The sequence below is a fragment of the Macaca nemestrina genome, chromosome 4 (genome assembly GCF_043159975.1).
Source record: "Macaca nemestrina isolate mMacNem1 chromosome 4, mMacNem.hap1, whole genome shotgun sequence".
In the NCBI taxonomy this organism is placed as follows: domain Eukaryota; kingdom Metazoa; phylum Chordata; class Mammalia; order Primates; family Cercopithecidae; genus Macaca; species Macaca nemestrina.
The window spans coordinates 42,236,294-42,253,061 of NC_092128.1; the positions used below are offsets into that span (position 1 = coordinate 42,236,294).

The 16,768-nt window shown below is 37.9% G+C and overlaps 1 protein-coding gene across 13 annotated transcripts in view; it reads right to left on the minus strand.

Annotated features, from left to right (window-relative positions):
* The window catches only part of LOC105475562 (suppression of tumorigenicity 7), a 272,359-nt gene that overhangs the window by 141,059 nt on the left and 114,532 nt on the right, over window positions 1-16,768 (minus strand). For 2 of the 13 annotated variants that reach the window (XM_011730941.3, XM_011730932.3), the window contains exon 1: window positions 14,512-14,801. The exons of 9 other annotated variants lie outside the window; for them this stretch is intronic. In XM_011730941.3, coding sequence (XP_011729243.2) covers window positions 14,512-14,686 — 175 coding nt within the window. In that variant the 5' untranslated portion in view covers window positions 14,687-14,801. Of the gene's footprint in view, window positions 1-14,511; window positions 14,964-16,768 lie in introns of those variants that run through there. 2 more of the 13 variants (XM_011730927.3, XM_011730917.3) reach the window with 2 other exon arrangements.

Genomic DNA, 16,768 nt, shown 5'->3' on the forward strand with positions numbered 1-16,768 from the left:
CTACCATGACATGCTATTTCACATGCTGGCATGTAACTGTCTCTGCAAATGTGCTAATACTAAAGTAGATGCTGAGAGGAGGTGTTTTTTTTAACATGGAAATAAAATATCTTCATTTCACCCAGTAAGTGGCTTTTTTCTAGTCATATTTTAAACATACAATATTTGCATGTTTTTTAAAAATCAGTTTTACATCAAGGCAGAGCAGCAGTTCAATCAAGGATTAAAAGCACAGCACGAGCACTTCTTTTCCTCACTTGTTGCTTCGCTGCCCCTCTCCTTGTCCTTGGCACTGGTCTCCTTGGGCTCTGATAAGGTCTCGAGTTTTTATGCATCACAATCCCCTTGATAAATCCTGTGTCATTTATTCTTGAGGAAAAGACGTGGAGGTATATTTTTAGACCCATTCCTACAGCAAGAAACCCTCATAAATCATTCTGTCTACTCTTCCCTCCACTCTTGATGTTGCCATGGCAACTTTACAGGTACACCGTTTCTGCCGTACTGGTAATCTGGCTCTGCTGAGGAGTGGAGCTGAGCACATTCTTTTCTCAGCTGTGATCTGGGAAACTATACTGGAGCAAACTGTATTGGTGGGAACAATGCAGCGTTCAGTCTTCATGGCACCTTCTCCCTTGCTGGAGGGAGGCCATCTGTCAGCCTTCCCTGATATCATGAAGGACCATCCAACACCCAGTCACACACAAACCTTAATAACCCTCAAGGACAAGTGGAGCAAGATCTCAGACTATCTGTTCCCTTTTAATTAGAGGAACCTTGATAATGAAGATCTCCACCCTGGTCAAGAACAGGGGAAAGACCTAAATAAGTCTTATTATATTTTTAATTATTTAAAATATGCTTTCATTTATGGTTGAAGACTATTTTATGAGTTTGTCTGTTTCTCATAAACTATTTAATACCAGGAAGAAAAAATAAATGTCTATTTGTACACAAAGCAAACCTTCCCCCTAGTTATGCTGAAGAGAAATAGAAACTTAGGTAAGACAAGGTGTTCCAGGCTCTGGGAACCTCTTACAAGCACACACACTATGTCTCAATCCTCTAGCAGCCAACACAGAACACCCAGCCACAGCCTGGTCCACAGAGTACTCCGTGTTTGATAAATGCTGAATGACTATCAGGGGCAGAGTTCTAGATAGGAAAGTTATAACAAGCATTTCCCAGGACTTCTGATAATAACCTTCTTAAGAAAATATAAATCTGACAAAACTGTAAGTCTTTGGTGGCTGGGACCTTGCCACTCATGTGCGTGTGTGTGTGTGTGTGTGTGTGTGTGTGTGTTTCTATCCCTAGACTACCTGTACAGTCTGAAGTCCATATTAGGGAGACTCAATGACTACTACACATTAATAAATCAAGATGGTCCCAGATATACTTATATTATCCTCATACAGCAAGACCATGGCTATGAAGAACCCTCTGAAATTAGCCATGTGGGATAGTTAAGGTTTTATCCTATTAAACCAAAGACACTTTTTAAAGCAATTTCCCAACAGAATCTTTCCAAAATGCATTACATACTTGACTTCACCCTTAAAAAGTATGGCTGGAACATATTTTAATCTTTGTTTGGTAACTCTAAGTCATCAAAATGAATGTAAACTACAGTACTGTATTAGCATGCAAGAAAGTTTTTTAAAAAACTGTTGAGGCCGGGTGCGGTGGCTCATGCCTGTAATCCCAGCACTTTGGGAAGTCGAGGTGGGCGGATCACAAGGTCAGGAGTTCAGGACCAGCCTGGCCAATATGGTGAAACCCCATCTCTACTAAAAATACAAAAACTAGCTGGGCGTGGTGGTGGGTGCCTGTAGTCCCAGCTACTCAGGAGGCTGAGGCAGGAGAATCACTTGAACCCAAGAGGCAGAGGTTGCAGTGAGCCAAGATCATGCCATTGTACTGCAGCCTGGGCAACAGAGCAAGATTCCATCTCAAAAAAAAAAAAAAAAAGCCATTGAAGTACTCTAGGTTATTGCCCTCCAAAAGTAAGTAATCCAGGACAGGGTTTTGTTTTGTTTTGTTTTGTTTTTTTAATGTCTTCTTCATGTTATTTTTGTCACCTGACACCTATCAGATATGAACTATTATTTGTTGTTGTGTACCTGCTTCAAACTGCTTTTTCACCTTAATGTGCTACTCAAAAATCTGTTGTGATTTCAAAGGCACATGACCAGCTTTGGTCATTCAATAGATATTCATATTCAATGTGTGGCCAGGCACTATGTAAAACACTGGTGATACAAAGATACATGATACATACATAGTTCTTATCCTCAAGGAGCTCTGGGTTTTGTGGGAGAAGCAGACATAGAGACAAATTGGCAGGCAATTATAATTCTGGTGTTGCTGAAAATATAGAGCTAGTACTCTTAACTCAGCTGTGGGCTGGAGGGAGTCAGTGACAGAATGTGCATAAAGGAAAGTTTCCTTGAGAAGGCTGCTAAGTATAGCCCTAAAAGATGTGCATTGGAACTATGTAAAATAACAGCTGTGTTTGAGAGCCAAAGGTAAGGCCTTCCCTTGGTAATTATTTTATGCTCATCTGTATGTGCTATATGTACTGGCCTTTTCTTTCTTACTTAGCACTTGGTGCTCTGGGGAGTTGAAATGATTGGATCGCTGAGTTCTCACAAGGTGCAGTGTCACTGTAGGGAGCTATAATACATGCTCTTATGGGGTGGCTGGAGTGAGTGGTATAAAAGGACAATCCCATTTGTTCTTGTGTTCACACTGGAGTACTCCAAAAGGCTCTTCACAGCATCAGTCATGCAAAATGTGCTAGGATTTTTCCATTATCTTCAGGGGAATTTGTTCACTAGCTTCTCATTTACTCTTCCTATAACTGGAAGTTACACTGAAAAATATTACAGAAACTTTAATAGTAAGATTTCAGAAGATTACATGCTATAAAGCTGAATACAGCAATTCGTTACTTAATGTGCTGGAACCTAATAAAAGGGTTCAAAATACTCACAATAATCAGCTGATTGAACAGACAATTGTTAAATCTAAAATGCATGGAAATAACCAAGAAATGTAAGAAGAATGTTAACAAGTATAATGGAATAACCATCTATCTTCTAAAACATCTTTCATATATGCTTTACATTTATTAATATCTAAAATATATTTAGCTTATAAAAGGTATCATACACTGAACTAGACACTGGGGACAGAAAATAACATGATAATGAGAATGACCCTACCCTTGAGAAGGGAAAATGAGATGGCTACACAAATAACACAGAATATGAAACATCTCGGAAGAGAAGTACAGATAAAATCTAGAGGAAGTAAACATTACTTCCAGCTAGGAGGGTTAGAGAAGGTTAATGAATGGGATGTCCTTCCTTCTGGGCTTGGAAAGAAGGATAAGCTTTGAATGTGAGATTAAAAAGGAAAGGAGAAAGTATGGACTGTAGGTAGATATCACAGCATACATGAAGGAACTGGGTTGGAAAACAGGGCAGATGAGAAGCAGTAGGAGAGAATGTTGGCTCAAACGTAAAGCCAAGAAAAGTAGACTTTATATAGCAGGCAGAGAGAAGATCCTCACCATTCATAACCAGAGATGTGACAAAGATGGATGCATCTGGTAGCAATGGGGTAGAGTGTGTAAAATGTACAGCTTCAGGAATTATTTCAGAGGGGAGCGCCTATAATACCACTGGAGAGGGGAGTTGGGCATATCAGATGTTGCACAGTTAAATTCAACAGGATGTGGCTTTCCCAATGTGACACAAAGGGTGAGAGTCTGGGCATGTTGGTGAAGTGGGGCCAAAGTCAAATTTCAAGTGATTAAAGACAGTGAATAGTAAGGAAATTAAGGCAGCCAGCTCAGCTATTTCTACAGGCAGTCTGGCAGTAAAGAGAAGAGCATTTATCATTAAGTGTGACTTAAGTTAAAGATATAAATGGCATTGAATGAGTTATTAAGTAAATTATGAATAAAACTCAAATCTTTTTTCTCCTGCAAGAACAATCAGCCCTTCTATGAAGTATAATACTGGTTCATTCTTACACCAAACTTTTAAAGATATATGTATGGTTAGTCATTATGAATGTGTCTCCTTTCTCTGAGATTCTTTTTTATATATGCCTTTAAGAAAAATTAAAACACAGAGAACTTTAACTGGCATGATTTTGAACCTGACAACTACACATATGTATATTCCTGTTTTATCAGCCGAGATTACATGACAAAACAAAAATAAAGCTATTTTCTAATCTATTTATTCTGATTTTTACACTTTCTATTAATTTACTTGCTTTGTTTTTAAACCCTCTACTAACTGAATACTAAATAGTTTGCCTCAAAGGAAGATAATATTTTGGGTCAGAGGAACAGCTACAGGCCATGGGGTAGTAAAAATCAAATCTGATCCTAAGTTGGGTTTTTCTTTTCATTATATTCTCTAACAGTTCAATGACTAATGTACTTCTCTTTTGAGGAAAAGCTGCCCCACAGAAGAAGGCCTGCTGCAAGCTGCATTAAGAAGGCTGCCTTCCTCTGGGTGAGGGTGTAGTAACCCACAGAGATAAGAAGCCACAGGGGAAACCACCACACAGGCCACTATTTTAGTATTCAGCTGCTCCCAACTGCGTGGTTGTCCAAAATAAACCCTTGGCTTTATTATTTTCAATTCTAGTAACTACATTTGGCTTTGCATTTGTACCTAAGGACCAGTTATTATTCCAGAAAGTACCTACAATTATCTCCTTAGGTCCTGGGCTGTGAACTCCGGTTAATCACAAATGCACCTAGCTTTAAATAATGTCTACAGGTAACAGTCAATGGAAACTGGAGCACTGATATTTTCAAATATTGGCATGACAGTTTTTTTTTTTTTAAATCTATTAAAAGATGCATCTAAATTCCAGGTGCTTTTTATTACCACACAAATCTTAAGCTAAATTCATCCCTAATAAAAATGCTCCTAGCCCCTGCAAATGGCATTTCCCCCTCTTAAAAATCTATTCTTATTATCTCAAATAGTGTCCAAAATGGTCATTCCTCATGGTGAATAATCTATTCATCTGTAATGCAGAAGGAAAAAGAAAGAAATTTCATGTTTTTAATTAGCAATTGTCTAATGCCTAGATCCTTAGAACCTAGACAATGTTTCTTGAGGTGGATCAGTAATTGGTTAAAACTCAAGGTTAATGAAGCTACAGTCCTAGGTTTGAATGAGTCAGTCAGCCTCACACCAAGAAATCCTGTGCCACGAATTCAGAAGTTACCTCTGGTCCAGGTGTATTACAATGAGTATTACCACTGGAAGGCCAACCATCACGTTACCATAGAAACAAACAAACCTGTATCCCCAAAATGGATGGAGATTGCTTTTGCTTTTCAAAGTTATTTTCCCAAAACATTTTTTAAAATGCAGAAAATTAAAAAGAAAGAAAGAAAGAAACCATTCCTCCCTGCCCCTGCTCAAGAAAGAAAAGAAAAAAGAAAGGAAAAGAAAAGAAGGGGTAGGGAGGAGGTAGGGAGGGGGAAGGGAGGGGGAGGGAAGAGAAGGAAGGGGGAGGGAAGGGAGAGGAGGGAAGGGGAGGGGAGGAGGGGGAGGGGAGGGGAGAGGGAAGTTTGGTTATTTCTTTGATTACTAGCTAGGCTTAAAATTCTGTCTATTTTCTCTAGTTTTTAATGCTTTAATTAATTGTTTAATTTAATTTAATTACTGGTTCGTGTTGTTTGCCTTTTTTTCTATTGGAACGTCACTAATTTATAAAAGTTCTTAGTACGTTAACCTCTTATCTGTCATAATTGATGCAATTTTTCCCTTTTCTTTTAATTTCCTGAGTTTCATTTCCAGAATTTTAACAAAACGCTTTCTACATAAAAATCGAGAGGAAAACATTACTGGAAGAAAAACTTCTATATACAATTTGCTAGAAAGTAGAATTTACTAGAATGTCCCTTTCTATCCTCCAGCTATCTTTGATGCAAAAAGCAGAAGGAATACTTTGAGAGTACTTGATAGCATGCAGAAAAACAAAAAGAAACCACTCCATTGAATATGCGGAGCTTCACAGTGCTCGAGGCAACTGCATAGCAAATAGTCATCGCACACATACACACAGACACTAACCATAAATATTGTTTGCTAACAGAAGGGAGAATAAGCAGAGAGACATGTCATTACATGAGATGACATGACTACTGGTTTAAATGTCTCCCTAAAACTGGAAAACGGACAGACACAAAACACAGAAACCATTAAAATGAGACATTTCTCAGTTTCATCACAGGCAAAACCAGATACAGAAATGATGGGAATGTAACATGAGACAGACCAACAGCTGCAGAGAAAATAAAATAAGAACCTAGCTGATGAAAAGAAATATTCAAAAAAAAGTCGACTTGCAGAGTATTGGTGAGTATGTTTTTAACATAAAGTCTACCTCAGTGCAGTGTGAAACATAACCTTTTTCTCTTCTGTCACAGAGCACTAGTGACTTTTGATGTTTTTCCCCCTTCTTGTCTTCTTTTTTTTGGTGCAGAATCAATATGTATTTGCCTCTTATTTTCCTTTTCTTAGGAACAACCACCAGGACTGACTTAAGCATTACACAGATACACATACCAAATTATAGGGAACAGGTATCTACTGTTCTAAAAACCTGGAAACAGAAAAAATGACAACCTAAAATCAATTTGCTCCTACCACTTTTGAGAAAAGTAAAAACATAAAATATAATTTTATTCTCAGATTAGAATAAAAAATAGAATGCTCCCTGGTTCCTGAGAAATTTTTAAAACTTTCATATAATCACAATTTGTAATGGTTGAAAATTATTATTGGTACTTGAACTTTACTTCCTCCCACAAATAATAATAATGATAATAATAATAATAATAATAATAATGGTAGCAAACACTCATAGAATCTTCATAAAACAACCAGCAATGGGCTAAATGCTTTACATTGTGTCTTAGTAAATTTTCACAACTTTGTGTTATTATCCTGCCTGTGTCTAGAGATAAGAAAGTGAAGATTAAATCACTTAAGTCACTTGTCCAAAGTCACGCAGATAGACAGTGGCAGACCCAGGATATGAATTCAGGTACAACCAGTGCTGAAGCCTGAGTTCCCAACCATTGTTCTAAGGGCTTCTTACACTGGAAGGATCCCACAGCATTACTCACCCTGGGTTCACATAAAGCATGTACCCAAGCATGTGTTCACAGGTGTTTCCAGTAGGTTCATTTCTTTCCATCTGTGCTGACCTCAGTGGTCCAATCTTCCTTTCTCTTACCTGGATGATCATATCCCCCCAACCTGTCTCCTAGATGCCATCTCTCAGCACTCAATCTAGCCCAAACTCTACACTGCCACCTGAGTCATCTTTCTAATACATGGGAATTGATCTGCTCCAGCTTAAAGATCACTGACATAAGGCATGACTAAAACAGATGAAGAAGCTAATACCTAAAGATGGTAAGTGCTATTCCCTAGGTCATTTTTCTAAGAATTGGAAAATCTGCTGGTTTCTTAGCCTGTGCCTGAACTATTGACTACATAGTGTTAGAGTAAAAAGTAGCATTTTTGCTACCAAATTTAGAATCTCAAACCCAAGTATTTGGATGTCTATGATAGTCTACCAAATGCCTATGTCGTCTACATATATGCTCAAATAATTCTTCAGCTTCCTTTTTCTCTGATTATTGTCATTTGTTAATAAGGAGAAGATGGGAGACGGAACCAAAGCCAGGAAGTTGGCAACCACCAGCTTGCCTTACGGCGCTGCCTCCATATGCTCACAAGGAAATCTCTGCACCTGGCCTAGCTTCTGTGCTGAGCCACAAAACAAACATGAATGCTTACTTTTTTTTTTCTTTCTTGAGAATTGAGAGAATATGCTTCATTACATATATTTAATAGACAAGTCATATGTTATACAATCATATATAAAAATATATCATAACTCTATATTGTGTGCTAATAATTTTATAAATAATAGCTTTAATCCCCTGATAGATTGAACACGACCCCATTCCTGTACTTATTCTATTCCATGTTCTTATTAAAATAGCAGAGACATGTGGCCAGGTGCAGTGGTTCACAGCTGTAATCCCAGCACTTTAGGAGGCTGAGGCAGGTAGATTACCAGAGGTCAGGAGTTTTGAGACCAGCCTGGCCAACATGGTGAAACCTCATCCCTACTAAAAATACAAAAAATTAGCCGGGCATGGTGGCAGACTCCTGTAATCCCAGTTACTCGGGAAGCTGAGGCAGGAGAATCACTTGAACCAGAGAGGCAGAGGTTGCAGTGAGCCAAGATTGTGACACTCACTGTACTTCAGCCTGGGTGACAAAAGCGAAACTCTGTCTCCAAAATAAAAATAAAAATAAATATATATATGTGTGTGTGTGTGTGTAAATTAGCCAGGTGTGGTTGTGGGTGCCTGTAATCCTTGCTACTGCAGAAGCTGAAGCAAGAGAATTGCCTGAAACTGGGAGGTGGAGGCTACAGTGAGCCAAGATCATGCCATTGCACTCCAGCCTGAGTGACAAGAACGAAACTCCACCTCAACATAAAATAAAATGAAATAAAATAAAATAGCAGAAAAATGGAAGGTGTTCAATAGTTGACCAGTTCCTAAACTGTGCTGAAATACATCCTGTCACTAGATATGTATGGTATTACAAGCAGAGCGACTATTAAACCAACACACCAGACCTGTCTACATCAGGGATAGGAACATGCAGCCTGCAGGCAAAATCCAGCCCACTGCCTGTGTTAGTAAATACATTTTATAAACACAGCCATGCTTGTTAGTTCATGTATTGTCTATGACTGCTTTCATGCTACAACAACTGAGTTAAATAGTGTAACAAACTGTACAGCCTGCAAAGCTGAAAATATTTACTAACTGGCTCTTTACAGAAAGGAGTTTGCTGACCCCTGGTTTACCTTGAATAAAAGCAATGCTTCTCTGGTATTTTCTACTATTTTCTACTAAATAAGAATATATTTCAGGGGAGTTATGAGCCCCGCTTAAGAAGCAAAGCGTTAAATGACTGTTTGCCCCATTTCATCATTTGGGAAGTCATCAGTATCCCAGTGATGCTGCCATTCCTCAAAACTTTATAAAAGTCCTAAATGTAGCCTAGCATACCTTCTTTTCAATATTCTCAACTCTGGTAAATATTAGTATTTCTAAGGTAGATTTTTACTTTTAGTAACGTGCAAACTGTGTATAGCCCAAACTAGTACCAGCATTAAGTAGTCAGCTGTTGTAGCATGAAAGCAGTCATAGACAATACATGGTTTTTCTCATGGATAAATTATGACTACCTATTAATGAAGTGGGTGTTTCTATATGAGCATTCAACTAGTTCAGATATCAAGTGTGATGGTGAGATTTTGTGTGTCAACTTGGGTAGACTACAGCCCCTAGCTATTAAATCAAACACTAAGTATTGCTGTGAAGGTATTTGGTAGATGTGATTAAAATACACAATCCATTGACTTTAAGTAAAGATTATCCTAGATAATCTGGGTGGGCCTGGTTCAATCCATTCGAAGGCCTTAACAGCAGAGCTGAGGCTTCTCTGATAAAGAAACTTGACCTGCAGACAGCCGCTTCAGCTTAGACACAAGAGTTCCAGCCTGCCCTTCCTGATTAATGGCCCGCCCTACCCATTTCAGACTTGGCTAGCCAGCCCCCAAAATCCTGGAAGCGAGCTCATTGCTTTTCTTCCTCTCTCTCTCTCTCTCTCTCTCTCTCTCTCTCTCTCTCTCTCTCTTTGTCTCAGTGTATGTGTGCATAGCCTACTGATTCTGTTTCTCTAGTGGAACCCTGGTATATCAAGTCTAAATAAAAATGCTTCAAAAATAATTTTAGTCATTTTTTACAATTGTCATTTTAGAGAATACCAATTCCTTGGATAAAAATAGCTAGCTAGAAATGAAACTCATTACTGTACAGTCACTCCCTATTACATCTGAATTGCTCATTTCACTCTGGCAAAACATAAATTCTAAAATAAAATCATTTAGACAAAAACTACTTGAAACCATAGAGTACTGGTTTCATTCCAGGTGTCACTGAAGTCAGAAAAATCATTATGTCTCAGATAAACAATGGTGGTAAAAAGATGAATGAAATGATTAAAATTTCTGCTACAGGTCGTGCCAAATCACACTTAAAATAATTTCTATAAAAATTGTAAAGAAAATGATTAACACATTGAAAAAATTTAATAAATTGTGGGGAGGCATCCAAAGGTTTCCTGGATCTAAAACATCAAAAAGATGAATAATTTGAGAAGCATTTAAAATTGAAGCATTCAGACCTGCCATGCATATATTATTATCCTGGCCTTAATAAAGATTAATAAGAATGAGAAGAAGCTCCTGGGGTCATGTTAGGTACCTACTATGAGCTTACTAAACAGTAGCTATTACAGTTTCTACATTTTAAAGTCAAAATTTTATTCCAGTCATCTAACTATTGTTTTAATCAACATTTGAGATAATACCCTTTTATATTTTAAGTCATATTATTTTATATTTTTTACTTACATTTTAAGCTATTTTATAAGTTATAATTCTTTTGCTTTTATTTGGAAATAAAATAACCAATATAATTTATTTTCTCTTCCTAGAGTGAGGTCAGCCAAAAACAAGAAAGAAATTTAAAGCATCCTGGGAAGTCATCACATCCTTTCTCCCCAAGAAAATCTAGGTTTGCTTGTTTCTGTGTACCCCACAACACCTGTGTTTGACTATGTTTTTCACTTTGGATTTGGATTTTGGTGTGATATACACAGTTCCAAACAATGAATGGATAGAAAACTCAGTGACATAAATAAAGGTGGTATTAAAATATGCACAATAGGCTTCCTCTGCACAAATCTGGTGATTATTAATACATACTCTGCCAAAATATTTAAGTACCTAAATGCAGAATGTTTAAGGCTAGAAGATTATCTATTTACATTAAAAGCCTGAAATTTGGAATCTTCAAACTTACTTGCTAAAGTCATTCTAAAAATCTGATGGGATCTTGCTCAAACACTCATCAATCCCATAAGTTCGTACATGTGAATTGAGCATATTTTTGTCGTTCTTTAAAAATCACTACACGTGGGAATTTAACCTAAGGAGATAATAATAGGTATGTACAAGTATTTACCTTCAAGGATATTCAGCAAAAATATATCTATAAATATATTATTTGCAAAAGCAAAAAAATACAACAAACTAAATATACAACAAGAAAAATGGTTAAATATTAAATCTCTATATGATATAATTGTATGCAGCCATTAAAAATCAAGTTACAAATGACGGGAAAACGATCACTCCATTTTAGTTTAAAAAGCAAATAATATAAGTGCGTGTAGTTTGACATCTTTTGTTTAAAGTGTATAGATGATACGTTAGCTATCTGTATAGGTACATAAACATAAGTACAGTTTCTGTAACACATATATCACTGAAAAATAGAAGGACAAACATTCCAGTAGTGCTCACCTCTGAATGGTAGAATTATGAGTGATTTTTTTTTCTTCACTTCAGACTTGAAATGTTCTACTATATGTGCTAGTGGTGTATTTTAATCAGCAGGACAAAAGGTTTCTAAAGCATGACATAAAACTAGAATCCATTAAGTAGTTATCTTTGGAGGATAGAATTACATGGAACTTTTATTTTACACACTTTTTCCATTCTCTCTAGTCTTAAATATTTTTAAATGCACTTGTTTTATTTTGGTAACAAATAAAAGCATATATAGCTTTAAAAACAACCAATACAGGCTGTTTTCTAAAGCAGGAATTTAGGTGAATCTTTTTTTTAATTGTTTTATTTTAGTTAAAACAAGATATTTAAGAATAAGTTGACAGAATAATAGCAACAACAACATCAAGAACAAAATCCTCCTATCTTAAAAAGTTTTTCTAAAAGAACCAATGAGAAAAAGTATTTATATGTATATATGTAATCTGAATTCTAGTTTTAGAAAGATGGTACATGAACATGAAACAATTTGTACTGTTTACTACAATCACAAAATCCTGTATGAAATTATAGTTGTCCCTCCGTGCCCATGGAGGACTGGTTCTAGGAATCCCCTCACCCTGTGGACCCCAAAAGCAGAGGATGCTCAAGTCCGTTACATAAAATGTCATAGTGTTTGCATATAACTTATGCACATCCTCCTGTATACTTTAAACCATATCTAGATTACTTATAATACCTAAGACAATATAAATGCTACATAAATTGTTGTTTTACTGTATTGTTTAGGGAATAATGAGTAAAAAACAAATGCTGTACATGTTTAGTACAGAGGCAACCATGAATTTTTTTCAGAATATTATTTTCAATATGCCATTGACTGAATCCGCAGATGTGGAACCTGCAGATTCATGGGGCGGACGGCATTTGTTTCAGTGCATTTATGACTATATATGAATAACACGTAGACTTATTCAAGAACCTAAAAGAGAATGAGAGGCACTTAGGAAGCCAACAAGTCTGATTTAATATGAGCAGAATGCATCTAAGCACTATGCTCCCCCACCCAAGCACTATCCTCCATCCTTCAGTGTCACAGTGGGCTGGTGTCATGACTTAATTGCTGAGTTACAGCTAATTATAAGGTAAATGAAACACTAAAAGAGAATTCACCCCAACCAATTAACTAACAGAGTGGTTATTAATTGTACTGGAATGTCCTACATATGCTAATTCAAACTTTATCACCCATAAAGACATCCATACAACCATGACTCTTTTTGTTCTATTCTTTTTCAAGCTTTATAACAGTAGAAATGACCCTGATGCAAAGCATCTATCTTGCTACCATGTAGCTGACATTCAGCTCTGTCCAACTGAACATAAATTTCTATGCCTCACTCTGGGTTTTAAGCAGTTACTTAAAACTGCATGATTACTGCATGGTAACAAATTGATAATAGCATAATAATTACATTAGAAAGAATGAAAGTAACATGTTAACTTGGATTCACAATGCTTATTGGGTTATATTATAACCCAATAATGCTACTAATCTGTTTCACCAGAGAGATGGATTAATTAGCAACTAATCAGCAATGCTCCTAAAACTAAGGTTGTAGAAACATAATTCTAGTTTTTGAAATCTTTACTTTTCTATTCTACTGTTAAAACTGTTCAAAATGCCCAGCTGCACCTTCTCAACATCAAGGAGTTACAAGCTATGCTTTGGATTCGATGCCAGTTGTATAAAACTACTACATGAACATGGCTGCAACTATGAGTTCTTCCCTCTGTCCTTCACTCTCTTGTAGCCACATGGAACCTTGTTTCCTAGAAAAGATTTAGGGATCAGATTTGCTCTCTCTTGGGCTAACAGCTTAATGTCTCTGGGTCAATTTTTCTTATCTATAGATTGAGAGATTTGGACTACAAGGCTCTTTTCACCTCTAAGACAAATGACAAATCTCTAATGACTGCTCTAGCATAGCATTTAAGCGAGGAATCCAAAAACTTTTGCAACTCATATCACAACGGGCTAATGTCACTAATAAATAGAGTTCTTAGAAATCAATATCACATTCCAGCCTGGGTGACAGAGCAAGACCCTGTCTCAAAAAAAAAAAAAAAGAAAAAGAAAAAAGAAAAAGAAAGAAATCAATACCTCTTTCACAACAGAATTCAAACCCACACTGATTACATTGGCAAAAATCCAAAAATTTGGTAATATACACATTTTTTTTCAGGTTTGCTTAAAATGAGGCAAACCCACATGCTGCCTATAATATCTATTATTACTACTACAACATATTATCCATTCTAAATGGTTAAATTTAATGACATTCTCATCTGGAGCTATTATGGCTTGTGTTATAACACCTATTTAACACAATGTCTGCAGTAGCATAAAAGCAGTTACTGGATTCCTAAATGTCACTCTTTCTCTGGTTTGAGGACAGTCCTTTAGGATCTTCAATAAATTTGTGTGCTAGCCATACCCTGTCATAGACTTACATGTTATACTTCTACCTTCCTCTAAGTGATATTATAGAAAATAATAAGACAATATGTATAAATCACTAGGAATTCCTGATGATGGAGACAGGAGGCAGATAAATTCTAGGCAGAAAAGGGCAGGTCCATGGCAAAGCCCCACTCTCAAGCTGAAAAACCTGAAACCATGGCCCAAAGTTAGAACTTATATCCCTGTTTTCCCACTCAAATATTCCCTTTTCCTAAACTGCCCATGGTCTGCCCCACCCTGCATCCTGTGCCTATAAAAACCCCAGGCTCAGCCAGCAGAGAGAGGAGAAGCAGCTGGACAGCAGAGACTACAGCTGGACATTGGAGAGAAGTGGCTTGACTTCAGAGACACAGCTTGAGAACGTAACTTTGGAAAAGAATCCGACTGGAGAGAGCCAGACTCCAGGAGATTACCTACTCCCGTGTCCCCTTTTCAGCTCTCCTTTCCACTGACAGCCACTTTCATCGTCAAGAAACATTTCCCACATTTACCATCCAGTTTGTTCGTGTAACCTTGTTTCTCCTGGACGCCGGGCAAGAGCTCGGGAGCCATGAGTGCAGATACAAAAGGCTGATAGACTGGCCCTTTGCCCTCACTGGCAGAGAACAGCCACCTCACGTGAAAGGGTGGAGGGCCCCCTGAGCTGTTAACACTCAAGCCATCCATGGACAGCAGAGCTAAAAGGGCTCTGTAACATGCCTCCTGGGGCTTCAGAAGTCGCAGGGACGCTGCCTGGATGCTGCCGCAGGGACGCTGCCTGGATGCTGCCGCAGGGACGCTGCCTGGATGCTGCCGCAGGGACCCTGCCTGGATGCTGCCGCAGGGACCCTGCCTGGATGCTGCCGCAGGGACCCTGCCTGGATGCTGCCGCAGGGACCCTGCCTGGATGCTGCCGCAGGGCCTGCACAGAGTTCGCTCCTGCCAGTGCCCAAAAGTGCTCGCTCCAGCTCCTGTATCCAATCACCTCCCACAAGGGGTGGAACGCAGTGGGTCTGAGTGGAGTTTGATCCTGCTGGTGCCCAAGTGGCTAGCAGACTCCAGCGCTCGTGCACCTCAGTTCCTGCCTCATTTGCTCGCACACTCCCTCCCATGAGGAGTTGAAAGCAGCGGGCTGAGCAAACAAGGCACCCCTGTTGCAAGTCCCACGAAGGCATCAAGGAAATATCCTGCCTCAGTAGTGAGAAATACTAAGAAGTTTTGGGTGTATGTGTATACATACACATATGGATTGACTAATTTGTAAATTTAAGGTATCCTGATTAGCTAAATCCCAAATTGATAATCTGGAAATGAAAAATCTACTTTCAGTTTCACCAAAGATTTATCAAGATACTTTCTGTACCTTTGTTTTATAATCCATAATCTATTTTTTAAATTGTTACGGAAACACCAGAGGTTTGGTCTAGGTCCTGCTGCGTGCCACACAGAAAGTCAATCACTAAGGTGGCAAGTATTGCCAAGGAAGAAGGCTTTAATCAGGTGCTGTAGCTGAGGAGTTGGGAGCTCACTCTCAAATCCATCTCCCTGACTGACTAAAATCAGGGGTTTATATAGCAGGTAAGCAACGTAACGATGTGTAAAAAACCAGGAAGTTGAGAGGGGCAAAGAAGCAAACATGGTGAATGAGGGGATCTCTTGGCATATGGTGCAGTGATGTGGTTTCAGTTCTTTGATACTTTTTGTGAGAGGCCTAAAAGTCGTTTCCTGAGGAAGGAACTCAGAGAAATCAAATATGTTTCAACATTTTTAATGCCAGAAGGGTCAATTTCTATGTTTATCAAAAAGAACAGCCTATGGGGCAATTGGTTTCAAAACAAGATATCTTGAAATTCTCTCATTTTTAAGGAAGATCAGGATAAATTACTGAGTTATGGGAATCCCCTGCAATTTATGAAGCAACTGTTCTAGAAAACTCTAAAGGCAGGGAGATGAGAGGATGTATGTTCTCCAGCTGTCTTTTTTCACACTGGTTCAGGCCTCACACGAACAGGCCTGGAAGCAGGAAGAAGTACAATGTGGAGGAGAGCAAAGAAACACATCTTTCCTTCCCTTACTCCTCGACATCCAGAGGAGTAGATGGCAGGGAAACAATGGGCTGTGCTGAGAGGCTGAACTTCTTAATCTTACAATTAGTCCAAATATCTTAATTTGGGAGCAAAGAAACGTGTAGCCCCTACATTATCTAGCTCTACCTCCCATTCTAATCCTTCTCTATCTACCTCCACTCCTTTATTTCTTTAGATACAACTTCTACCATGAAACAAAGTAAAAACTGTCACTATGTTGAGTTCAGTGGTTATAATATATATTCAAAATAAGAAAAAAATAAACCTTTGAACTATGAGTGCTTATGAACTTAATATAAATTTTCATGAATAGGATATATTTTAATAGATTTTTTGCAGTATGTTTTAGAGTAATTATTTTCATCTTTATTCCTCACAAAAATCCTTAGGAAGGGATAGAAATTATCCTCACCATATTAGCATACCACTGGTATCACCTTTATCAACAAAAGAAAGTTTTTAAATATTCAGTTATTGGATTTAAGCTAGAAAGGATGAATGGCACCCAAAATTACTAAATTCATCCACTAACCCAAATTGTGATAGCATCACACAGTTCAGCTGCAATACTAATTAATTTGAAATTATTCTATGAGACTGTGTATCTGTACCAAAAAGAGTACAAATACAAAAAGGGCATTATTCACCATAGCACCACTACTTACTAGCAAACAAACATGTC